At 36.7% G+C, this 25818-nt stretch overlaps 1 protein-coding gene across 1 annotated transcript in view; it reads left to right on the top strand.

Moving 5' to 3' along the window:
- The window catches only part of THADA (thyroid adenoma associated), a 178090-nt gene that overhangs the window by 41406 nt on the left and 110866 nt on the right, over positions 1-25818 (top strand). Inside the window, exons 23-27 of the mRNA XM_010004965.1 lie at positions 577-690; positions 1817-1939; positions 2605-2696; positions 21692-21781; positions 23166-23297. Of these exons, the coding sequence (XP_010003267.1) occupies positions 577-690; positions 1817-1939; positions 2605-2696; positions 21692-21781; positions 23166-23297 (551 nt within the window). The remainder of the gene's footprint in view (positions 1-576; positions 691-1816; positions 1940-2604; positions 2697-21691; positions 21782-23165; positions 23298-25818) is intronic.

The raw sequence follows: 25818 nt of genomic DNA on the forward strand, positions 1-25818 counted from the left end.
GGGGTTGGAACTTGATGATCTTTAAGGTCCCTTCCAACCTTAATGATTTTATGATTAATTTTAGAGGACTAAATTAGAGTTTTACATCTCAGCTGGTTGTCCTACTCACTGAACTGCTATTTGGAGATGGATGCATCTATGTTCTCCTTCTTGAAAGTGCTGCTTTTTTTAATCCTATTTTGTAAACCAGGATTTATTCTGAGGCCAGCCTGTGTCAAATATGTATGTTATTTAAAAATGGCCATACTAGGAAATGTAAGTATGTATAATAGTGCAGATACTTTCACTGAAATAAATATTATTTTTCCTGTGTGTGATAAACTGTCTGCTATATTTACCAGCAAATTTTGTTAGGCAGATGGATATTGCATAAGCAAAGTTTTGTTACTGAAACATTGAATGCTAAAAGACTTTGACCAAGACTAAAAGTTAAAACTGATGTTTACTTTTTGCAAATTTTTCTTTAGCCAGGCTGTGTTAGGGTAAATACAGAGACATGGAGCAGAATTGGTAGTAAAGAAAAATGGCTAGAAACATGATTGATTTCTTTTCTTTTTTCTTTTTAACTTTCTGTAGGCTTTGTTAGCTTCAGAACCAAAGAAAAGCAAAACAGATTTACTGAAAATGGCAATGAAAGAATTGATATCTTTGGCTGCACCTTTGAATGAGTCATCGAGTGTAATTCCACAGGTAAAATTATTCCACAGCCTCTCATCAGAAGGCAAATGTCAAAAAAGGGTTTGCATTGCTTTAGACAGCTAAGGAAATTTGTGTGTGTTTTTAATAATAACACTTTGGTTTTATTATCTCTAGCTAGATTTTAAAACATGTTTGCAATTGCAGAGGTTATGCAGTCACTGGAATTTGCAAGTGCATAAGATACTAAAAATGGATCGGGCAAATTTTCTTAGGTTGTTTTCCTGGTACAGCAAATACAGTCACATTAATTTTGAAATGGCATGATCCATTTATTGCCTGTAGTATATTTCTAAACAAATAAGTTTCCTTGTTACAAGGAAATTAAGCAAGCATTTGTTTACTTTTAGAGTAAATAAATGAGTTGCATAAATCATATTGTATGCAGTTAAATACTACATGAAAAGTGGTTTTATGCATACTATGTAGCTTCTAAAACTTAAATATATACATTTGGAATGCGTAAAAGTTTTGTTTTGAAGTCAAGATGTCTATCTTTAAAATGTTATCAATTACTTAATCTTTCTGTTTGTAAGATCAAGCCTTAATTTGCTGGCAATGCATGGCAGTATCTCCTATTGGCTCAGCCGAATCGTCTGCTGGTATAAATTTATGTAGTCTTGTCAAAGTCTGAGAAGCTGCACATATTGCCACCTTCCCCTACAGAGAGCAGAGGAGTATCAGAAAATGCTCCATATGGTGAAGCAAGCCTGGCTGTCAGTTTTAGCTTAATATTGTCCTCCTGTGAGTTGTAGTTTATTTTTTCTCACAGTATCTACAACATGTCAAGAACGTTGGAAAAGATGATTCTAAACTTTGAAAGTTATTTTTACAGCCCTGATAAGCTAAGGAAAAAAGAATGTTGGCCTTTGCTTGCAATGCCTGGACTGCATTTGTTAGAGGAATATTTTTAAACTAATTGTTTTTAACAGTGTTCAGTGCTGTACCATTTGAATATATTTTTAATAGCAGTATTCCTGGATTTAATATGGAAATAAAGTGGTGTAAATGTGCATATGGATTATTTTTGTTTCATGTGTTCACTGCTGTAGTTAGCATTCATTAAATTTAAGGTATTTTCCAATTAATAAATATTTTTTTATATTTTCTGACCCAACAGGTTCATGCTTTAAATATCCTTCGGGCACTGTTTAGGGATACACGTCTAGGTGAAAACATCATGCCTTATGTTGCAGATGGAATACAAGCAGCAATTCTAGGTTTTGTGTCACCTGTCTGGGCAGTAAGTTCATTCTTAATTTTGCCTCTCTAATTTAACAGCATATTGAGTGGTGCTGTTCAGCGGCGCTTTGGTCATGTTTATAAATGGCAGTACGAATGTTGTCTGGAATGGTACATGATGTAATATTTTAAGTATGTTAACAAAAGAAAAGAATAGTTTTGGTCACTTGCGTTTTGTTTCACTTTTCTGTAATGTGAAGCACTGATATTGGCAAAAAGTAGGGACAAAGATTAATTACCTTACAGATATATCAGGCTATTAAATTTTCAGTCAGTGCACCTAGCTAGTGAGGAGTGTGTTTACACTAATTCTCACTGTTACTTCAATTTTCCATAAAAGATAGTATTCTGTATGGCATCTTAAGGTAGTATGTTTCATGATCTGCCATGCATAAAGGTGAATGTTTTGAACCACTGGAAACCTGGATTTATCCCTTATATTAAAGATAAACATCTCAAAAAAATCTGAACTATCTATTAGTGCCAAATGATAAGAGGAAAGATGATCTGAATTATTTGTTTCTATGTGCTGACCTCTTGAACAGTAGGTGTGCTCTGTCCTTCATTCAGCTAGTATTCTTTCCCACTCTACTTTAGTCACTGCATTTAAAAACATTTTAGTACATTTCAAAGTGTTTTTAAAATATAATGTTCTTTTTCCCTTAGGTAAGAAATTCATCTACACTTCTTTTTAGTGCTCTCATAACAAGAATTTTTGGGGTTAAAAGAGGAAAAGATGAAAATTCAAAAAAAAATAGGTAAGCTTCACTTGATACTAATTGTAAGTTTGCAAAATATGACCTTAGCCGACAACAATTTGAAAACATTCCTTGCTTTATGGATATATTTGTATCGTGATGTTACAAAAACATCTAGCTTTGCTTAAACCATGCTGCCAAGAAATAAGTGGGAGGGCCAAAATTATCTGCTGTTAAGCATTGAGAGTTAATCTGTACTTTTGTGCAACTTCACAGAAGGGGAATGTTGCTGAGAGCTTTTGGTACCGGCAGCTCTTCCAAATACCCAGTCTCTTTTGTGGTCACTAGCCCTATTGCTCTTGATAACAAAGAGAGGAGGTGACATAGAGGAGCTATGTGTGTTCCCTTACCTGTATAGAAGGCCTAGAGGTCATCTCACCCCTACAAATTTGACATTTTCCCCTTTATTCTTCTTACTCTAGAACACCCTATCCCTCTTTTATGTCTCTCTCCTCCAAGCTCCAAAAATTGCAGCTTGCAGTTTCTCCTTTTCCAAGGGATTGTGCCATGGAACTGTTTAGTCCTGCTCCAGATCCTCTGCTATTTCACTTTCTTATGTAAAACTGATTCTCCTTTGACTCTTAAAACTCCACAGTCCTGAACATTCCTGTTTCTCTGTGCCCTCCAGTTATTGCACAAGCACCCCTGTGTTTTCTTTGGCCTTCAGCCCCTTCCATTAGCTTCTGAAGCAAATGAAGCATGCCCATGCCCTGTGCTGTGTAGCTAAGGTTCCTGCTCTAGCAGGGATGTGAAAATAGCCCTGGATGCAGTATAAACTTACTTAAACAATACTCCTGGGTGAGTCTGTGGGGCCACAGAGTGGTCACATTATGGATATTTTGGTAACCATTTCAGAAATTCCTAATGGATTTTCAAACCTGGTCAGGGTATGCAATTTCTGAAAGAAGGCAATTGTTAAAATTTACCTTCAAAAATTCCACACTTTTTTTTAACTCCTTATACAGTGGTTCCTTAGTGCTGATACTAGTCTTTCATCTTATAGATGATAGGCACCATTTTAGCTCTTTGAAATAATTCATTTCAGGTGTCACTTGAAAAATTAGTTACTCTGCATATATGAAAGGGGAAGATATACAGGTGGGAGATTGGAGAGAGATTTTCCTCAGCAAATCGCTCCTTTCCCCAAAATAATTTGAGTTGTCATCTGCCCTACTGTATGAAATTATCTCTGCTTTGTCATAAACCCAAATAACTTCTTTCCCAAACTTGGAATTCATTCCCATAACCCCTTAAACCCAAACAGAGCAAGTAAGTGTTTCTAATTTGTTGTCTTCTCACTTTGTTTTTCTAACAGCAGTTAACCTTGTTCTTTGTTGTTTTGGTTGGGTTTTTTTATAATTTCTGTATTAAACACTTATTGGAAGAGAACAGAAAAACCTCACAGTAACTTCTGCAGTGGGAAGGCAAACTGATTTCTCAAATACACAGTGTGATGAGATATGCAGTCTGAGATTTCTGCTTGCGAAGTTGCAGAAAGTAACGCGTTTGAGAATCTGTTTGGGATGGGAGATACCAGAATGAAGGAATGTAAACTATTATATAGTTGAATTGAATTAATTAAAAACAATGTTAATTTTTCTGTAACTGGCACTGTTACCTTTCTTCTCTGAAGCTTTTTGTTTACAGTAATTTCTTTGTAACCACTTTGACCAAAAGATGTTAAAGCTGGGCTTTCATTTAGCAATTTTGATTTAAACACTACACGTGGTCAGTTACACTGTTTCCCACGTGGAGTCCTCAATACCATGAAACAGGGAAAGGAGAAAGGTTTCTGAAGACAGGTCAGTGAGAGACAGGAGGAATGAAAACAGGGACAGAGATTTTATTTCAAGTTTCTGATTCTTATCTCTACAGAAGATATTAATTTAGAAGGAGAATGTTGTAGAAGTTGTTTGACTGTTTAGTTTGTAAAGCTCCTTACTCTGAACCCTGCCGATGGTTTCAGGTACCTTGTGCTTGCAAAGAGGTCTGTTTCAGTGGTTTGGCACCACGAGGTGTCACCGTTGCTGCGTAGCTCCCTTCTGCCACATACCTGGGGTGCAGCTGGGTTTGGGCACTTCTCTTCAAGAGCTCTCAACTTGGTTTGCTTAGTGTTTTGCTGGAACAGAATTCTTAAAGTAATTTTTCCCCTCACATCTAAATCTGGTACTTCACTTCAAAAGCACTAGCATTTTAGCAGCTTGCATCTCTAGGAGCTTATGTGAAAGTTATCTGGGTTTGAGCTGCTTGTTCTGTTGCCTGCAGGGTGTTTTGTTTGCTTTAAGGGGCACTCTGTGGACAGGGACCAACTCTGATGCCACCATATGGCAACTTGCATAAGTTTCCAGTTTTCCTGGTCTTTTCTGTCAGTGAGGAGTTACTTATTGCTGGGCTATTCTAAACATTTGTCTTTTAAAAGGATGGACTTTCTTGTTGGTCTCTCAAGAAGAGTTCCAGTGAAACTGATACGGTTGGGGTGGTGGAGATGTGGTGTAGACTATCAGAAGAAAGCTTTGTTGGAACAGTACTGGGAGATTAACTCTGCTGCTGTGTTACTTTAACATATTTTGTTTTACATTTCCCTTTTTTTCTCTTATGCCATCTAATAGTCCACATATAGGATCCTTTATACGCAAATTATAGGCCTATCATGTGTTTTGCTGCTTTTAGTCTGCTGATTTTATGTTTCATTCCTTATTTATGTTAACATTGTACATTACAATTGTCACGCAGCCCATGGTGTTTATGTAGTGACAATATATTGGTAGTCCATTTTTTGATGGCCTCAATCAGTTGTGAAGCATTGGATTGAATGACAGATGAACTGTAACCTGTGCCTGATCAGTAACCTGATTTAGTTTGTTGTTTTTTTCTAGGTATATGTAAAAAAATGCTGTGTTTGGGATTTTGTTTTGATTTCTCTCTTTTCTTGTTTTTTTTTCTTTTTTTTTCCTCCCTAAACATTCCTGTGTCATTTTAGGTATTTTTGGTAGAACAACTGTGTGAAAGGGCCCTATCACTCCTGACGAAGAAAGTGAGAATGTGCCTAACTCCACTGCTGTGCAATTTAGGTTACATGTTGCAGTGGCCATCCCTATTGGAGGGCAGAGGCAAGAATGCATGTTGAGCTGGGCTTTGTGAGCGCTAAAAGGGCATTAGGAAGGGCCAGAAAGGTCTGTTTGATCTGAGGGCAAGGAAATACTAGATTACGCTAGAGAAGGTCTGTTCTGTGAAAACTTGGTCTGCAGATTGAAGAGACACGAGTTGAAGACATTACTTATCGTGGCTCCCGCTGCTCACTTGTGCTGGTATAATAGTTGGTGGGGCTGTGCTGTGGGTCATCTGCAAGGTGACAGCTATATTGGTACAACTGGGGAATGGAGAACTGGGGAAGTGAAGGAGAGGGACGTTCTACATCATGCTGCACAGGAGATGCAATCATATCCAGATTTTATTAAATACTGATGTCTTTTTAATTTTAGCAAGGGCAAGGAAGTACTGTATTGCAAAATTAATACTTGAAAAATAACAATTAATGTGTAGCTTCTGCAAGTAGAAGAGAGAGAAGTTGTGGGAAGACTGTTTACAGTGGGCCGTGCAACTCTCCAGGTTGAGCTTTCTCTTTCTAGTGAAAATGAAGTTAGAAACAAAGAAAATTTAGCATAGTTCTGTCTTAGGATGACTGTATCAAAATTTCTAATGCTGCTGTGTGTATATATGTGTGTGTGTATTTGACTAAATGAAATCATCCTGTTAACCTTTACATGTAGGAGAGTTCAGTTTTTGTGTACTTGTTTTGGGAATATAACTTTCTTAAATGCTACGATAATTTCAAATCTGCAAGACTTGAAATGAATTCTAGCCAAAGAAATACAAAGCACAGTAGTGAGGAAATGTTGGAAAGGAGTCTTTGCAATTGGGCTATTTGTATGTGGTTATAGTGCTGCAGGTGCTGGGCTGCTCCAGGATCTGCTCTGCACTCAAAGCAGAGGCTCTGGAGAGGGGGCTGTTGTGGCCCCAGTGTGTCCTCCCACTGGCTGCTCTGGAAGCACTGCTTGAAGGGGCATGTCCAACACCTGACTGCTACACTTGGTTTTATGCAGATTGATTGAAGTAGAACTTTGAACAGCAGTGAGTTCTGTAGGCTGATGAATTTTGCCTCCCATGTTTTTAGATAAAATAGCCATTTCCAATTTTCTTGTGCAGTCAGTGCCGTGCGGTCTTGAAGCTGCTGGGGTGCAGTGTGTGTTTTGTATTCTGGTTTTGTCATGGGTATTTTTTTCCTGGTAGTATTGCTACGGTTTGCGAATTGTAGAATCATAGAATGGTTCTAAAAAAATTATCTTAAGTAAATGCTTCCTGTAGTTGAATGTAGGCTCCACTATTTATCACGTGATGTCTTGCAATGTATGATGTCTTGTGATGAAGAGATTCTAAAAATAAAACAATGTGTTGTGATAGTTAAAGTAGATCTGTATATGAAAGTCATAATGACTTATTCATAAATTAACTGAAATTTTTGTTGAGATTGAAATAAATTTCTCATGATAGGTGTATTCTCTTCTGCCAAAATGAGTTACAGTAATAATAGTGATACTTTCATTTATTTTTTTTTTACTAGTATATTGTCTATACTATATATTGTCTACATACACTATATTTGTATATATAATGCTGGAGTAGAGACAAGTTGTCTGTATACTAGTGCTATACACAAACATATCAGAGACCTTTTTGGTCTGTAGTTCAGTGCTAATTATAGTTGCTGTTGCTTATTAGACATGATTCTTCTAGTAAAATACCTGGGATTTCTGGCTTTTTATCTCTTTTTAAAGGATGAGCATGATCAGAAATTGTCTTTGAGGCAATTTGCCATTTGACTTTGGACAAGCTTTAGTCTTTATAGTCATAAAAGAGGATCTTACTGGCTTATCTGAAAACAAAATGTTGAGTTGGAATATTAATGTTGCAGTTCTCAAAAAGAATAGTCAATGGCCTCAGGTACAGGCTGGGGTGAAAAGAAAGGATGGGGATAGGGAGAATTCTCTTAGCTCTTCACCTTGGTGGAGCAGGTTCCAGGAAGGAAAAGCTTGAACTCTTTCATTAAAAAACAGTTTTTTAAGCAAGACTGAAGTGATACAGTGCAACTTGGTGATTTTTACATGAAGTAACTGCTGTATATATTTGCATTTTGGAAGAGGTGAAGCTCCTATGTATTTAGGCTCTAGTGAAGGGAAAATGCATATGCAGAAAAACACGCAGCTATCAACTTAATGCACGTGGAGTAAATGTTCATTCTGTTACGTAATTCAGAATGAATACTGTCATCTTCTCAGTGTTGATTTAGATACATTGGAAAATAAAGGAACAGCTTTAACTGCTATCTGCATAGTGCCTCTAAGTATTATCATTGATAGCTGTCAGTAAATGTTGATGTTTATTGGTAACTGCAAGCACTTGGAAAAGAGAAACTTAGCTTTCTAATTATAATTAGATGAAAACTATGTAGATGTGAACAGGTTATGAAGATGCAGTGTTGGCTGTGAGGCAGTCAACATGCACACCTGCTGTCTGCTTTCTTGGTTGCATCTTGAGTGTTCAGCACTTCTCAGTAAGTGGTTGCTTGCACACCTGAAGGTAACTGAATAAAACCATATTAACTTCGAAAAATGCTAATGTTGTTTTTTTCCTCTTAAATGACATGTACAAAACCTTAATGTTAAAGAAAAGTACAAATACTAAGGTTTTTAAGACCATGAAGAATTGCATTTTATACTGTGAAGTGTTAGAGGAAAACACTGAAAGTTGAATATTCTAATGCAAACCTCTCTTCTCATATTATTATCCCTAAATTTATGAATCTGTTCTTATCTTCCATTTCACTAACCCACTCTACAGTTGTACCTTGAAGTACATAAAATACATTTTAAGTATATAATTCCTGTTGAATGTTCCACACCTGGCATGCTAACACTTCCAATATTTCTAACTTAATAACTGAAAAATCTGACTTACAGCAACTGTATTACACATTTGCAGTATATCAAACTGGGCTCTGATAGGACTTCTGAGACGGATCTGTGTTGCCTGTAGAGGAGTGACCAGAACTATTTTGGGAGAAGCTAAAAGAAGATTTGGTAGCAGTACTGTAGTCAAGCTATAACAGCACATTAGTGTCGCAAAATCAGTTACCCCTTAGGATGCCCAGAGATCTGACTCAGATTGACTCAATGCTAACTTGGAGGCACACCACTGGCAGAAGTCCTGTGTGCCACCCGAGTTATAGCTACGCATGAGAGGACACTAACTGCAGTGATGGGTCCTCCAGGAAGGGCAGTGGTGAAGCAGCAGAGTGCTGAGCCTCTTGTGCTGACTCCAGCAGGGAAACACACATATGGCTTGATTCACAAAACTGGCCTCTGTGCTCTGTACCTCTTGGACCACATGCAGTGCAGGGAGGGGTTGGGATTGCTTTATTTTGGATCTCGTTAGTGATTTCTTAGAGGATTTGCTCTGGCAGCTTTGGTCTGTTGCAGCTTTTCAGTTGAAATACTGGGTCTGTGACAGTAAGGTTTCATGAGATGACTGAGCCATTTAAATGCCTCTGGTCTTTTTTCTTGAACTCATTCTGTGCCACATTTTGCAGCCTGTTACCTCCATACCAGGCCCGGTCCCTCCATACCAAGCCTTAGTTGTTCCAGTGACTGCTTGCAAAGTAGTTATTAAGGATTTGGTGCAGTACATTGTCTTGTGAGGCAGTTGTTTTTGTTAGAACGAAATCCCTCCCTCTTCTTTCTGCCAAAAATAGGCCACATTAATTTTGCTGAATTTTTTTTGTTTTTAATGCTCTGGCTCTTTTTTTTATTGACTTTGACAGATTTAGAAGAGTTACTCTCAGAACTGTCTCAGAAAAACAAGCAAAAGTTCAGGCTGACTCAGATAACTGTTATGGCTTTTTCTGATTAATAGTTCAATAACAAGATGCTTGTGTAAACATAATTTTGAACAGACTTCCTATTTCTAAGTGCCTTTGTAATTGGAATAACAATGGAAAGGTGCTATTAGCTTGTAAATAAAAGGTAAAATTTATGAAAGTTTCTGCAGAAACAGACATAAATTGAAAGCAAACTCCCAAAGTGTAATCTGTTTCCCTCTGTGTTACTACAATTATTCTATTAGTTTTACAGGTCTAATCTAAAACTATCTGAAATCCCCTGTAGCAGAAAATAAGGGCTGTTCTCCATAAGGCTGAGGATGCTTTGTGTCTATACGACCTCAGCTGATTTTGGGAACACAATGTGTGTGTCTGAAATGCCCAAAATCTACAGAATAATTTTTACTCTAAGATTTTATTTTGCATATACAAAGTCAGACAAACGTTAACCCATATAAATCCCAGTCAAAATTCAGGACTTAAACACACACATAAAGCACTGGTATTTAAGTGTGTGTCTGTGCTATCCTGAAAAGGGAGGATCTTCATTACATGCTGTCTTAAGTCAGAGGCAGAAAACAGGAAGATGAACATGGTTAAGTGACCCAAATGAAAGTTTACCCAAAGTGAAATACCCCAAAAATATATCTGCTGGACTGAGGTAGCTTCAGCCCCTTCATTTGTTTTAAATAAATTAGGGGCATATTGTTAATGTTTCTTTCTACTGAGTGAGTAAAATCCATTCAATGAAACAAATTTCTGTAAACCTAACCACATGAGTAGATAATTTAGTTTCTGCTGTAATGATGAAAGTGTTCATTAATATGAATTGATATAATTATTCTGTGTCATGCCTAATGTAAACATCCCTTATTCATTAACTTCACTGTACTAGGTAAAAAGCAGTTACTTTTCAGAGAATATTCCTGGGCAGAGAGAAACTCTGTGGATTGTTTGGAGATAAAATTCATAGTGCTAAAATTGTGACAAGAAATGAAGGAGAATAGTTACTTAGGCAGTGGTTGAACAGAGTTCTTGGGAGACTTTCTAGAGGTACATACTTTATTTTATTGTCTTGATTGTCTTATGTCTTTTATGTACATATATGTATGTACACACACACAAATGCGAATTCATGCATATACACAGTCCAACTTTCTGAAAAAAAATGTTTAACACGTATTGTATGTAAGATATGTATCTTCTTTTAAACTATGTTTTATATATCATTTTATATACTTGCTTATATATAAACACGTTTATGTATGTATGTCAAAATCGAACATTGATTAATGTGTTGCTGTTGGTATCAGGTTGTATTTGTGAGTTTGGATTTAAGTGATGCTCCCTTATTTTTATTCTGAGCCCATTGTTTATCTCTCTTGCTAGTGTAGCAACAAAAGTGCTCTTGGAAAAGGACTTAACAAGTTATTTTAGTGAACTGTGTGTTGCATAAGTATTCCTCTCAGTCACACTTTTCCTGAAGTATTTGTTCTACACAGGTGCTCTTTCCATACCTGATTACACAAAGGGTATAATAAATAGCAAAACAAGAAGTATAAAGAAACTTGTACTTAAAAGAGATCAAAGCAAACCAGACCATGCAGTCCTTTGGAAATCTTGGCTAGCTCTCTTGTAAATAAAAGTGCTTCTAAAGCAGAAGGTATTTTAACTACTGTATTTATACAGGCCTTGATTGACAGTTCAGTTATTAACCTCATAAAAACACAGCAACGTAAACTAGTAAGAATGTTTATTCTAGCACTTCTATCTGAAGGATAATGAAAATCAAGATATAGTGGCATATTCTTAGTTCCTTTTAAGTATTTATTTTAGGGCTGTGTAGCATGAAAGAATGTTTTTTCAAGTCAGTGAACTTTAACTATTTTGCTTACTGTTCTAGGATTTAAGTATTTTCTAATTCCTAAAAAAAAAAATGTTAGATTTATTGAAGGTGCAAACTCACCACATCTTTACTGAAGGTGCAAACCTCACATGTTATGATTCTTCTTTCCCCTTTTACTGTTTTTCATTTTCATTATTTTCATTTTTCATTTATAAAATGAAATCTGAATTGTCTTTTGTAACTGGCTTGGTGTGCTTAAACAAAAGTTGTCCATTTTTGTCACTGAAGAGTTATCCTCCATCATGTTAGGTTTAGAAAAACAAGCATGCTATAATCTTTTATATCCTTGCTCTTGGGTTTTTAGTTGATATATTGCACTAGGTTTTTTACAGTTATTGTTTCCAGGCTTCGTTTTGGCGTTTTAAGCCTCCCCTCAAAACTACATAGCCATGTTGCCTTCTATAGGAGTGCTAAAATTCTCTTACACATGTTAAATATTTGTTTGAAAACATCTTGTCATGATTCCTGAGAGAGCATGTTATTTTAGGAATTTAACTCTTAGGTAAGTTATATAAAATAAAATTATCTGAATTGATCTCTTGAAATGTATATATAATTTTTATTCCTACAGGAGTTTGCCTGTTACTGTCATCCCTGTCTCTTAGTAAGAATGGTAATCATTCTCTGGTTGTTTTCCAGAGCAACTGCTAATCAAAAGCTTTCATAAATAGATACAATTTCTGTGCTAAACCAAATGTTAAGTGGTTATTTTTATTTCACATCAGGTTAGTATCTTAAATACTAGTGTACATCGTGGCAAAAATACTACTTTCTGCTGAACTGAAGACCAATTAACTAAATTACTGAAAACCAGGTAAATCTCAGGAATTTTGTTGTTTTGTCATTTACTGTAATTGCAGTAGCTAGTGATGGCAAATAAATAGAGGAAAACAAAAAAAACCCCGCTGATCTGTTGAGAAGATAAGGTTAAAACCAGGGTGCTGGAGAGGGAAGTAGGCAAGTGGAATCACAGAAGCAGTAAAGGAATCTCTTGGTCCTGTTTTTGTGATTCCTAGAGTAGTATGACTGTCAGCAGTGGCTTTGGATGAGTTAAAAACCTCCAAGGGTAGAGATTTCACAACCATTCTGAGTAACATGTTCCGATGCTTCATTCCCCTTCTAAGTGCAACATTTTTTTTCCTGTTACCCAATTTAAAACTCCAAAGCTATCATTTGTAAACATTGGTCCTTTCCACACCATCTGCAGCTACTGCAAGAAGTGTAGGTCTCTAATCTTTGATTCCTTCAAGTGATCATAGGCTGCTATTAGATCTTCCCTGGACCTTCTCTTTGTCAAACGGAACAAACCTGACTCCTTTGGCTTCTTCTTACAGAGTGTATAGTCTGTCCATCTGAGCAGCTGTTTGCTCTGCCCTCTACTGTCTCTTCTAATCTCTTCTGAACGTGGCAACTTGAAACTGAGTGGAGGATTCCATGTACAGCCTCACTGTTCAAAATAGTGGAAGGTACTAACTTCCCTTCATCTGCTGTGGGCCCAAGCCTTCTTAAGGCAAGTTTCTTAATGTCTGTCTACTGTGTGGTATTTCATCCACTCTTCTAATTCAGTGTTACCAGCCTTCAACCAAACACTGAACCATTGATACCCTTTGAGCCTGGTGGTCCAGCCCAAATGCGTTGTTTATCCAAGCTGTACTCTCTCAGCTCCCAAATGAGAAACCTGAGTGAAGCTGAACCTATTTGTTGTCTACAGCATTTCTAGTCCATTTTTTTTTTCCACCTAAAAAAAAAAAAAAGAAACTTACCTTCTTTCCCAAGCAGCCTTCCAATACCTAAAGAAGGCTTACATGAAAGATAGGGATAAACTTTTCACCAGGGAGTATAGAGATAGGACAAGGGGTAATGGTTTTAAACTGAAAGAGGGTAGATTTTGGTTAGCTATTAGGAAGAAATTCTTCGCTATGAGGGTAGTAAGGCGCTGGAATAGGTTGCTGAGGGAGATTGTGGAAGCCCCCTCCCTGGAAGTGTTCAAAGCCAGGTTGGATGAGGTTTTGTGCAGCCTGGTCTAGTGTGAGGTGTCCCTTCTCATAGCAGGGAGGTTGGAACCTGATGAGCTCTAAGATCCCTTCCAACCTTAACTGTGCCATGGTTCTGTAATTGTTACAAATATGTTAGTTTTATCTAGATGAATCCTCATCAGACTCTTGGATTCTGTGTGCATTTGTGGGTAAGTTGGTTTTTTTTAGGCTGTTTTTTCTGCCAGTCACTACTTTATGGGCATGAAACTCTGAAACCTGGCAAGTCTGGAGCCAGTAGGTAGTGTGTACACTCTGTTCCTGAACTCCAGTTATGGTGCTTGCCCTGGAATTTGCAGATTACCTCCTTGAGCTGACTATAAAGGGTTCATTTTAGGATAAATTTAAGATTCTGCTCCTCTTTTCTCAAGTCAAGTGAAACCTGCAATTCTTTTGGAGTTTTTTGTCTTTTATGAAGGTGTGAGCCACCTGTTCACTCTTTCAGAAATGCACTGCAGACTTCAATTTCTTTTAAAAAGAGGGAAATACAAGCAAGTTTTTAAAGGTGATCACAGAGTGTCTGGAGCTTCTGAAAGGAAATTGTAGATATTTTTCCATACTCATCCAGTGCGCGTTTTGGAATCTGCTTGCATACAGTCTGATGACATCAGGGACAAGATTTGGAAATCACTAGTTGCTAATCTTGATATAATTCTTATCAGCAACAGGTCAGCACCAGTTCATCTGTGTGTGTTTAAGAAAGAGTTGGGATTTCCAGGTGGATCAGCATGTCAAGAAATCACAGGAGCAAATGGTAATAAGGGTGCTGCTGGTACATTCACTCTATTATTTTCATAAACAAGCTTTCTGTGCTGTTCCTTTTATAAACTCATCAAGTCACATCCTAAAAACAATTTGCTTTTTCCCCCTCTTTATGCAGAAATACTCCCTGAATCCCTGCCTTCCCGAGGAAAACTTCTCAAGAATCTTGCTGCTTTGATCATTAGAAACTTAACTTGCAGTGTATATTTATTCATGGCTATTTAATACTCGTTTGTTCTGATGCCAGCATTGTCCTTTATTTTAAGTAATTAATTTCCCTCCTGATGCTTCCCTTGAGGCATTTGTGAATGACAGTCATATATCTCATCTGTGTTAATTTTGCTAGACAGAAGTTGAGATTTTTAAATCTTCTCTTAGCAAACTTGCTTTCTATTGCCTTGGTCATGTGAACAGGGTTTTTTTAAAGCATCCTCTTAGGTGGAAATTAGCTGTGATTTATTCCTGCCTACATCCTGGCTGATTGTTGGACAGTGGCATTAGTACTTCCTTGTACTTGACTGTATCAGGGTTAATGTGATACAGAATTACATTTGTCCTTTGTCTTTGTCCTCTTAATGAGGGATCCAAGGTACCAACTAATATACTTTGATCCTTTCCAGATTTTGAGCTGCTAAGTTGTAGCACATCTTGAAATTAGTCCTCATATATATACAGTCTTTTTATCTGCTATTAAATTCATGTCCTTCTCATATTCTGGTCCTAAAAGTATCCAGTTTCATTTCATAGTGTTTTAATCTTACCTCTCTACAGACAACGCCTCATAAAGATTGTTTCATTCGTGGATTTTCATTGGCACACTCCTAACTCTTTTATTATGGTCCTCAATTAAACTAGTAATAGTATTGGTCCCAGTGATAGATTAGGTCCACCAATAACTAACTTAAAACATGCTCTTTTTAGGTCTTTGTAAAATTTAGCCAATTTATCTCATAGCATTGAGTTTAATCTGTGTAAACCAAAACTGTAGTTTCATCATGGACCTCATGTAGGTGTTTCCTCAGACCGCATTGCAGGATGTTGTCTGCTTACTGTTTTCTGTGTCTCACAGAAAGCCTATAAGTGTTTTGAGCTGTGAAGGAAACACATGAGAACTGAATCTCTGCTCTGAGCTGGAGCTGCCCTGTTTTTTACTTTTAAGCAAAACTGGAGTAAAATATTTGCAGATTTGAAACATTTCCTTGATTGAGACAACATTCAGGAGACTTGTGTGACTGCTTTATTTCCTTTGTTTAGAAATACTTTTACTGCTCTTGGGTAAGGGATGGGTTAGGTAGGCTAGTTTCTGACAGTTTTGCGCATTGCACTTCACTCCATTTAATCTTATTCCCTTATCTGTAACTGTTCTCTTTTGTAAGTTTATTTTGTCTCTAAATTTCTGTATGTTCTTGAGGCTGAAGTAAAGGTCTGTAGCTTTGGAAGTAATCCTCCCTACCAGCACTTTTGAATAATTTGAAATGTTACATATTTGCTTCTCTAGTTGTATAATGTTGTGCTATCTTGCTGTGTTCTAAAATCCAAGATAAGGAATTATCCTTTGAGTTGAATGTGGTAAATTCTTTTTGTTTTGCTCCCCCTTTAGTTAGGATAATTTCTATTTTCTGAAACTTTATTACTGTTATGAAATGCAGCTGATATATTTAATTCTTAAAACATAGCTGAATTAGCTTTGGTCTTGACTATAACCTCAGTATGAAATATGTAATACATTTATTTTCTTGGTCTTTTAAGAAAACATTTTTCATTTATTTTCGGTTCATGCTTATGAAGTATATCTTTAATAGATAAACTTAACCTATTTTGAGACAGGATGTAACTACTTAACAAGTGGTAAGGGTCAGGGTAAGAACATGAATGTCAAAATGGCCAATTAAAACCTACTCTAGTTAAGTTAGTCTAGTTAAGCTGCACAGTGATGGGGTTTTTTTTCATAGTTTAATGAAGACAAAAAGAAACGGATGTGTAAAATGTGAATTTGAATTACAGTTTTGCCCCAGTCTTGTTTTTTAAATTATTGCAGCAGCAATTGTCCTTGCAGTTCAAGGAATACATTTGATTCCGTTTCTGCATTACTGTTCTTTAACTTAAAGGATCTGATGTATTACAGTTAATGATTCCAGTGAAAGGATTGGTACAGCAAGAATAGACTTCACAGGAGACCATTAGAAGAGGACATGTCATTTCATGAAAACTACATTCTTTGTCTTGATCTTTCTAAATATCTAGTTGTATCTGTCTATATTGGTTCTTTCACATTACAGTTCTATTTTTCCTTTTAAAAAATAACATTATTTTTTATCCTGTTATAGATCTAACCATGCATTTGTCAGCTGATCTGAAATATTAGCAGTATTTGTGTTAAAAAAGAGCACCAGAGATCCTTGCCACCCTCAGAAGATTTTTTTTGTCTCTAAATCTCACCTGTGCTCAAATATGAACGTGTTTACTGCAAATGTTCCTCAGCATGTCAGTTACTAAAGGCAGCACACAAGGTTATAAAGATTTCAGTTCTTCTGAAAAATAGATGTAAGAACAGAAGCTGGTGATCTTTGACACATGTTGCAGTAAAATGATACATATGCCCCAGTGTCACAGCAGAATTTGAGTCTTCTAGAGTATTCTCTTAAGTGTACAGCACAGCTTAAAAAAGAACACTGCAATATCTATGGCTTTATTCTTAAATACATTTTTTTAATGCAGTTAAATAATATGCACTCATTATACATGAAGGTGGAATGTGTATTTAGAAACGCACTAGTTACGCAAACATGGTTACTAACCTTTGCATTATTAAGTTGCTGCTCAGACAAACATAGTGTACAATTAGCAGAGATGTCACAGTTTTCATCAGCATTTATGAATTTGGTTTTAGAAGATTGAAACTGAATGTCTTCACAAACAAAGCAGATTAAAGCTTCTAAGTACATGATCTTTAGCTCACATTAGGACAGCCAAGGTTCTACTCTGAAAAGTGTTAAAGCCAAAGAACCAGTGCTAAATGAATGGAAGAAGTACTTAACATCAAGAGTATGATAAGGACTTCTGTGTTAGGGTTTTTCAGAGAAAAGAAAGTCTATTTTTTGCATTTTTCCTAAAAAAGCGTTATCAACACTGTAAACTATATTCTGGTTCTTACTTAAAACAGTATTTTCCTTAGAGTTTTATAGATTTATAGTCTGCTTTTAGTTACGTATTTAAAAAAAAATAAATTCTTACTACTACAGCTCATTGTTGATTTTTGAGTCCCTGTTGTCTACCAAATCCTTACAGCTAGGAATTAAATTCTGTCATCTGTAGCATCACATGCCTTCAGTGTAACTTCTTGTTGATTCACATGCCAACCTCATGAAGTTTAACAAGGCCAAGTGCAAGGTCCTGCACATGTTCTAGGGCAACCAAAAGCACAAATACGGGTTAGATGGAGAATGGACTGATAACAGCATTGAGAAGGACCTGGGGATGTTGGTAGAGGAAAAGCTCTACATGAGCCGCCAGTGTGTGCTTGCAGCCCAGAGGGCCAACCACATCCTGGGCTGCATCAAAAGAAGCGTGACCAGCAGGTCAAGGGATGTGATCCTGCCCCTCTACTCTGCACTCATGAGACCTCAGCTGGAGTTCTGGAGTCTTCAACACAGGAAAGACATAGAACTCTTGGAGTAAGTCCAAAGGAGGGCCACAGCACCTCTCCTATGAAGACAGGCTGAGAGAGTTGGGGCTGTTCAGCCTGGAGAAGAGAAGGCTCTGAGGAGTCCATATAGTAGCCTTCCAGTATCTGAAAGGGCCTACAGGAAAGCTGAGGAGGGACTTTTTACCAGGGATGGGTAAAAAGTGATAGGTGTTAGGGTGTAGGTTTTGTGATAGGACAAGGGTTTTAAACTGGAAGAGGGCAGATTTAGGTTAGACATTAGGAAGAAATTCTTTACTGTGAGGGTGGTGAGACACTGGAACAGGTTGCCCAGGGAGGTTGTGGGTGCCCCCTCCCTGAAGGTGTTCAAGGCCAGGTTGGACAGGGCTTTGTGCAACATGGTCTAGTGGAAGGTGTCCCTGCCCTTGCTGGGGGGTTGGAAATAGATGATCTTCTAGGTCCCTTCCAACTCAAACCGTTCTAAGATTCTATTATTTATATGAACTTAATATTCTTTGAAATACATTTCACGCTGTCATTGCAAACTTCTTTCCTTGTCTGGAGCATACAAAAGTGGGAAAGAGTAGACTGAAGGGCATGTAGACAATAGTTAGGAATGGCAGGTGTAGCTTGATTTCTTATGGCATGCCACAGAAGATACCTCTGTGTGACTGGTTTTGGTTAGAGGAACATCTCTTCAGGCGGGAAACCTGCATGAAAACAGGAAAGAGACTCATGTATGTCCTTTCGACATAAATACACTTCATTAATCTTGGTTCTGAAGAGTGTCTCTAGCCACCAATATGGAACCTGGTTATCTGACTTTTCTGCAGAATTGCTTGAGTAGGACTAAACATTAACATTATTGAACTGTCAGTGACCAATTGAAAGATATTATCTATATTTTTAATTTAAATCATTTAGTCTGTCCTATGAGAAGGCTAGCAGTGACTTTTTGGATGGTTTTAATCAGTGCTTAGCTGTTACATTCCTTTATCAGTATGATAAGGATTTCTGTTATTTTAAGGATATGAATAGCTTATTCATTAGGAAACCTAATTCACATTTCTGTGTGTATGCACATGCATGAGTCAGTTTATATCACTTAACATGCATGAGTCAAATCTTGAAGTTTTGGTATTAATTTTTCAAAGCAGTATATGTTTTGCTGAAATTAATTTAAAAATCTTAGTTTCATGAACACTTTTAAAAAGCAGAACTGTTTCATTTCTTTGTTGTTCCAGTCTCAGTTACTGTAGGCAAACATTTGTGGGTGTCTAATAACATTTACTTGTTTCCAGGAGCAACAAGCATGGTCAGTAATCAAAAATGAAACAATTGAACAATTCTGTGTTTTACTCTATCTAGCTGTTTTGCTTTCTGCTCATTCTGCAGTTGCACATCTCTCTGCCTTGACACCCCCAGTTAGTGGCACACTGAAATTGCTGCTCTGTATTTTTGAGAGTGCCATTTCATTCTGCAGTACTTCTGCGAATGTGTTATCTTCTTGTTTCTTCTCTGAACTGGAGGCCCTATAAAATCATCCCTCAACAACTAGTCTGCTCAGACAGTTGTCTTTTTTTTCCTGTGCCTTTTGGTCTGCAGATACTGCTGATTAATGGTTTTGATTAGACTGCCTTCTCCCCTCCTGTAACCTGTGGAGCAGTAAACCAGGTGGGAGTTTATGTAAGTTACCCACTTCAGTAGTTATCACTTTTTTTCCCTGTCAAAAAGATTCATGAAACCACACTAATTACAAGGAATTTTAAGGCTTTGTAAGAATATTTGGTCCCATTATTTAATACTGAGTCAAACTTGGTCACTGATTTTTAATACATTAAAAATGTGCCTCATGAAGAATATCTCTGTGAGATGTTACTTGCACATGGTGCTCTCTTTAAGCCTCTAACTGGTGGCCATATGTTCCATAGGAAACAATCCCAGCTCTTCTTTTGGTTGATGCATTCAGTGGCACAAGGTATCATAGCACTTTTTGATTAATTAAAAAGTGTTTTTAATGGAGTTTTTAATGTTTTATATAGGAAACTCACTAAGGTGAGCTATTTGACTTGATACATTTACTTATGTATGAAGATCTTGTGTTTTGTTCTGTCTCTGACTTCTGCATCTTCAGCTTGCTTCATGATGTATGTGTGGAAGTTTTGAAGAAGCCTTTGAGTGTGCTGGAAGATTGAAGTTTTGAAAACTGATTAGAGGGTGTTAGAAGTGTTTAGTGTTAGACACTTTGAGGTTGTGTAATAAGAAACTGTGTATTTTCTGCTTAAATAGCCCATGAATATCAGTGTTGATGGTTTGACTCCATCCTCATTAATTCTTCAGTTTATATTCATTCACAGTTCAAATGCTTCCATCTACATTTTTTTTAACTGATTTTTTTTTTTTTGCAGTTATAGCAGCTATTGCAGAATCCTGGTCTGTGCTTTTAGTTAAAGCAGTGCATGGCACTGTTCTTACATGTCAACAGACAGCTTCCCATACCTCTTTGTTTGAACGTTTGTTTCCATCTAGTTATCTGGTTTTGCTGTGTTTATTCTGTGGCCTGTGGCTGAGGCATGTTATGTTTAGCTGAGCCCTAGAAGGAGCTGTGCTGATGTTTGCCATGTGTTGATTTACTCTTGCGTGATTTTTTTTGTATGCTTATTTTTACACACGTTCAATCTTGCCATCTCATCATATTATTTTTCTAGACCTGAATCTGTCTGCTAGCTGGAAGCTTTGCATTGGAGTCAGGCTAATATGTACTTAATTATTTTGGTTGATTATGTGGCAAGCAAGCTCTGCAATTGGCTTTCTTCTTCTAAATTGTTGGCCTTTTGTTTATTTTAAAGGAAGTCTGTTTTATCTACATAGCATGTATGTCTAATTAGAACCTCCCCACTCTAACATTTAAGTGGTTCTTACTTAGACAATTCTAAATGGTTTCCTATAAACCATGAAGCCACCATTGTTTATCTGATCAGAAGGTTATAAAACAAACAAATACAGATTTCTACTTGCCTTTTTTTTTTTTTTAATCTTGAATTGGTTTGCTTATTGTGGCTTAAACTATGCTGCCCTGTTAGTTCTGACTAGTGAAGAGTTCAGTAGGTATCAATGCTTTGCTCTCTTTTGAATGTGTTTGTTACATCTATACAAGAAAAATATGACCTAGAAATGCCCTCACTGCCCAGTGCTGGATGCAGTACTGGGTAAAGAAGGCCAATGGAAGGTCAGATGCATCTGCAGCTGTGCATTACAGATCTGTGACTTACTATTCTGCGATGCATTTCGGCAACAGTAAAATATGAGCATATATTTTACTAGCTGTTTAGTTCACAAGCAGTACTAAAGCAAGCGTAGTCCTCTCTTGTTCAACAAGAATACTGTTAAAGTGGTGCCAAAATTTGAGCTGCTGTACCTTTCCTTTTTGGTGTGATTAAGGAGCTAAGATCAGTTTGCCCCAAAAAGGCCTGACTAGTTTAGCTGACAAAGTGTTAGTGTGCACACAGTACAGTTTCTTAACGTGTGTAAACTGTGCTGGATCATAATTTTTAATGAAAACATTTTGCCTTGTTTCAGAGGAGTTCATCATGTGTGCATGGTTCTTTGGGCTCTCTGACTTCACTGAAGCATCAGAAATCTAATAAGTAAACTGGTATTTTGATTGCAACTAATTACTGCAGAATGCTAATTGCAACTCTTCATTCCCTTCTACAGAATGACAGGAAGGGAGTTTTTCTCTCGGTTTCCAAGTCTTTATCCTTTCCTTCTCAACCAGTTGGAGGTTGTAACCAATACTCTGAACAGGTAAGACAATATCAGAAAGCTTTGAAATATGAACTGCAATGAAAGAATTAAATTGAGTTGTGTCACATACACCCTAATGCTGTTCATCACTGCTTCTTGACACAATGTAGTTCTAGTGTCTTTTGCTAAGACTTTCTTCCTGTAATTTAACACACATTGCAGGAAGTCTGGTGAATGAACTGCTGTTGAGTAGTTGGTAGTCACTGTGTTCCTTGGAGCAGATGTTTAGAAACATATATTTTTCAAGGAAAGACAGAAACTGAGTGTTTGACTATGTCTTATGTTTAACAATGAGACTCCCTGGCGTGTTTAAGTGGTGCAGAGTCACAGGCCTCATGTAATCCTAAATGAACACTTTCCAGCCTGTGACACACTGACTCTGAGGAACGTCCTTGATCTCTTTCTAAGGACTTCACAAATGGTGGTTGAGAACTCCAATTTGCTCACTGCAGATAGTTTGGGATGACGCTGATGCTGTTACTCCCAGGTTCATGAACTTTAAAAGTAAACCAGAGCTGGTTTTGTTTTTTCTTAAAATTCTATGGTATAAACTATGGAAGTTCAGCAGCTGATTTATGGGCGAGGTTCAGCTGTTTGTTTAATGGGCCCAAGGTGGATACTTTGGAGCAGGAGTTTCACCAGTCATTGCATGTCTTACAGGCTCTGCTCTGAGAAAAGAAGGTGTGTATATTCCACACAGCAGTCTGCTTTACCTAATATTTTGAAAGGTGACGTGGGAAAATATTAAGAATTCTATAAACGTAAAAATAATAAAAGTTGCTGCCTGAAATACTGGTTTTGAATGCTTTTTTAATGCAGATTAAGTTTTGTATCTTACCATTAATCGTTAACTAAGTCGAGAATTGTTGATTTTGACTTGGGTTTATGATTGTTTTTACAGTATGAAAAGTAACCACTTGGTGGCAATGACAAGAACTATTCTTGAATAAATCCTGCTATTTACTAAGTACACATTTCCTTCCAAACTGAAAAATACCTTTTTTTTTTTTTTCCCCGAGCAATTTTTGTAACTCCACTTTCTCAGTTTCTGGGTCCTTAAAGAGACATTATCTATGCTGGTTTTTAATCTTATTTAAAAACAAAGGAAGCTCACCATTATTAGGAATAAAGGAGTCTTGGGATAATGTAGGAAAGTGAAGGTATCACAGCCTTAACTGCCTTCATACAGAGGTCCCCAGTGGTGCTGCAGGAGAACTGGATGCCATGTTTAGTCCCAGCAGGGTTTCCACCTTCTTGCGATGATCAGTCTAGCACACCTTCTTTAACCAGAAAGACAGAAGAGTATATTGTGTGTGGAATAGTCTCAAGACTAGGATGAAGGAGGGTGCTGTTTTCACCAAATGCTTTTTATCACTTTATTTAGTGAAGCTGAAGAGTTGAAAATTCATCCAAGCTTGTTCCTTTTGCTTTTAATCCTGGGAAGGCTGTATCCATCTCCAATGGATGGCGCTTACTCAGCACTCAACATGGCACCATTTGTCCCATTTATTATAAGGTAAGGTGATTTTTGTGGTGATTTTTTTCTGTGGTGGGAGTTGTTTCTTGAATCTTTGGATTATTTTATGAAATACCTTTTTAAGCTTCTCTTCAGCTTTAATTCTTAAAGGAAAAATTGATACTCATTGGTTGAACTTCCCTATATTATTAATGCTTGTTTTGGGCAATTAGAATGAATTTCATCTCATGCAAGCCATTGTATAACTTGTTTGTAAATCTTCATTTGCGAATACTGTAGATGTGATTTGCTGCCACAGAGATGGTAAATGAAAAGTTATGAGCTTGACTGATTTTTAGCAATGCAAGATTTGCTGCACAAACTTCTAATGGTTTTTTTTTTAATCCTGCAGAATGATTGTTCATAAAACATCCATGTAATGGCTAATATATAGATTTGTTGATGTGTGTATATGTATGTCTCCATATCCATCCATATATAAAAATATATGCTTATATAGCTAGATAAAGATATGGTTATATCCCATATCTAATATATTTCTAAGATGACTTCTCAAGTTTTTGTACAGTGTAACTTTTTATATTGTGGTTATATCAAGATATTCAGTAGATATTTTTAATGTTCTCTGTGCCACTGGTGTCAGATGAGGAGCCTGATAAGGGAACAGGGTTGTGGTGGGTAAGGAGAATCAGAGCAATAGGGTGAGAAAGTTCCATGTTTAATCTGTCTCCTTAAGCAGTAAAACAAGATAAAATTGTTGTTATCCTAAGATCTTTTCATTTTTATTTTAAACAACTGTTTATGCGAGAACGTAATAATAGTTCTGCCTGCTTATTCTTCACAGCAGGTGTGATGGATCTCTTGCTTCTTTAGATGTTTTATTGACTTCTCAAGAATAAATAATAACCTATCATTTCTTCTTAAAGTAAAAAACCGGTAGTAAGAGTTTTTAAATGTTGTATATTTAACTATTAAAAAGGTTTGGGTTTTTGTTGTAATTGAATGCTAAATGTTTTTTGGGAAAACATTTAAAACTATATTTGTTGGTTACATTGTTGATTAGCTCTATTTTTATGACTCTGTTAATGCACCAGAAAATGCATATTTATTTATTATTTTTAATTTTTTAATATAATGTTTCAGGGTAGTTTCTGATGTTAGTAGATGAACTTTTTATAAGCTTTTGGTTACAGATTTTGAGTCTCGTTTCTGTTTTAAGACTGCTGCTTTTTGAAAGGTGCATAAACCAGCAAAATAACTCTTCACACTTAATTAGCTTATTCTCTTAAGGTTATTTAAATCCATTCTAAAGATGTGGAGAGAAAAACCCAATAAAATATTTGAAAGAAGAACCCGGAACATCTAAGAGATCTTTATTGGATCTACCTTCCTTTATCTGTGCTTCTACAGAGGAGTGGTGTTATACCTAAAGATGGTATTGTCTGCATTTCCTTTCCGTTGAATTTGGCAGTAAGTGCTGTGGATGCTGGTATAAGCCTAGAATAAAATTCTTATCAGTTCTAGATAGAAGTTTGTATCTACAGACAGGTATTTTCTGATGGGTTACTTAGCAAAGCATTGACCTTTTTTTATGGTTGCCAGGGGACAATACCAAGAATTCTGCAGGAGGAAATCTGTGTTTGTGATATAGCTCAGTGTGCTGTTACTGGCTGTATTTCTGTGTACAGCTCTTATGCTCCTGTTCCGTGAATACCATGATTGTTTTCAGTTCACTCTGCATCAGTTGGAATACATAGGGCTGATTTACCTGGGTAAGGTAAATATGTTGCTATTTTCTCTTTTGTTTCTCTTCCTATTTTCTATTCTACAAAAATGAAGATGAACTAAAATAAAATTCTTTCCTGTTTGTTTTGTTCTTCTTTAGAAGGTAGTGATGAAGATGGTTGTGAAGTAACCACTTAGCATCAAAGAGAAGGCCTGGTGCCACGATGTAGCATTGTATTATATAACATCTGTGAATACATATAATTACATAGTAGCCCAATGCAATTGTAACATTAATTGCCATATTTTTACTGTGAGATTTTAAAAATATCTGTTGCTGTACCACTGTCAAGGAAGATACTCTTATGCAGTAGGGAGGGTGAATATAACCCATAACTGATCTTCAGACTCTTTCCAGGACTCAACCCATAACAACGTGGCATACATTTGTTGCTATGAGAGGATGAACAGAAGATTTACTGTGTTTGCAAGAAAATTATCAGTTCTCTGAACAAAACCAGGTTTAGCAGGAAGAATTCAAATTAGGCTTTTGAAGAGTTTCATTTAAGCCTGAATGGAATTTTCCATCTAGTGGGAGTAGAACTGTGGTTGCTCTGACCGTGCTGAGATGAATTGCACAATATGAGTAGGATTAAATGCTACAAGGACAAATCTCAATCTCTGTGCACATACTTGTTACTCCCTGTTGAACCAGGACACTTGATTACCTATCTGCAGTTCTATTTAAAGGTGGGGATTTTTTTCCCCTTTCTTCTTGCAGATGTTTTACTTGGAAGGGAACACTTTGATTCTTATTACCTCACATTATCTTTTT

Source organism: Chaetura pelagica, unplaced genomic scaffold, assembly GCF_000747805.2.
Source record: "Chaetura pelagica isolate M959 unplaced genomic scaffold, ChaPel_1.0 scaffold13, whole genome shotgun sequence".
Lineage (NCBI taxonomy): Eukaryota > Metazoa > Chordata > Aves > Apodiformes > Apodidae > Chaetura > Chaetura pelagica.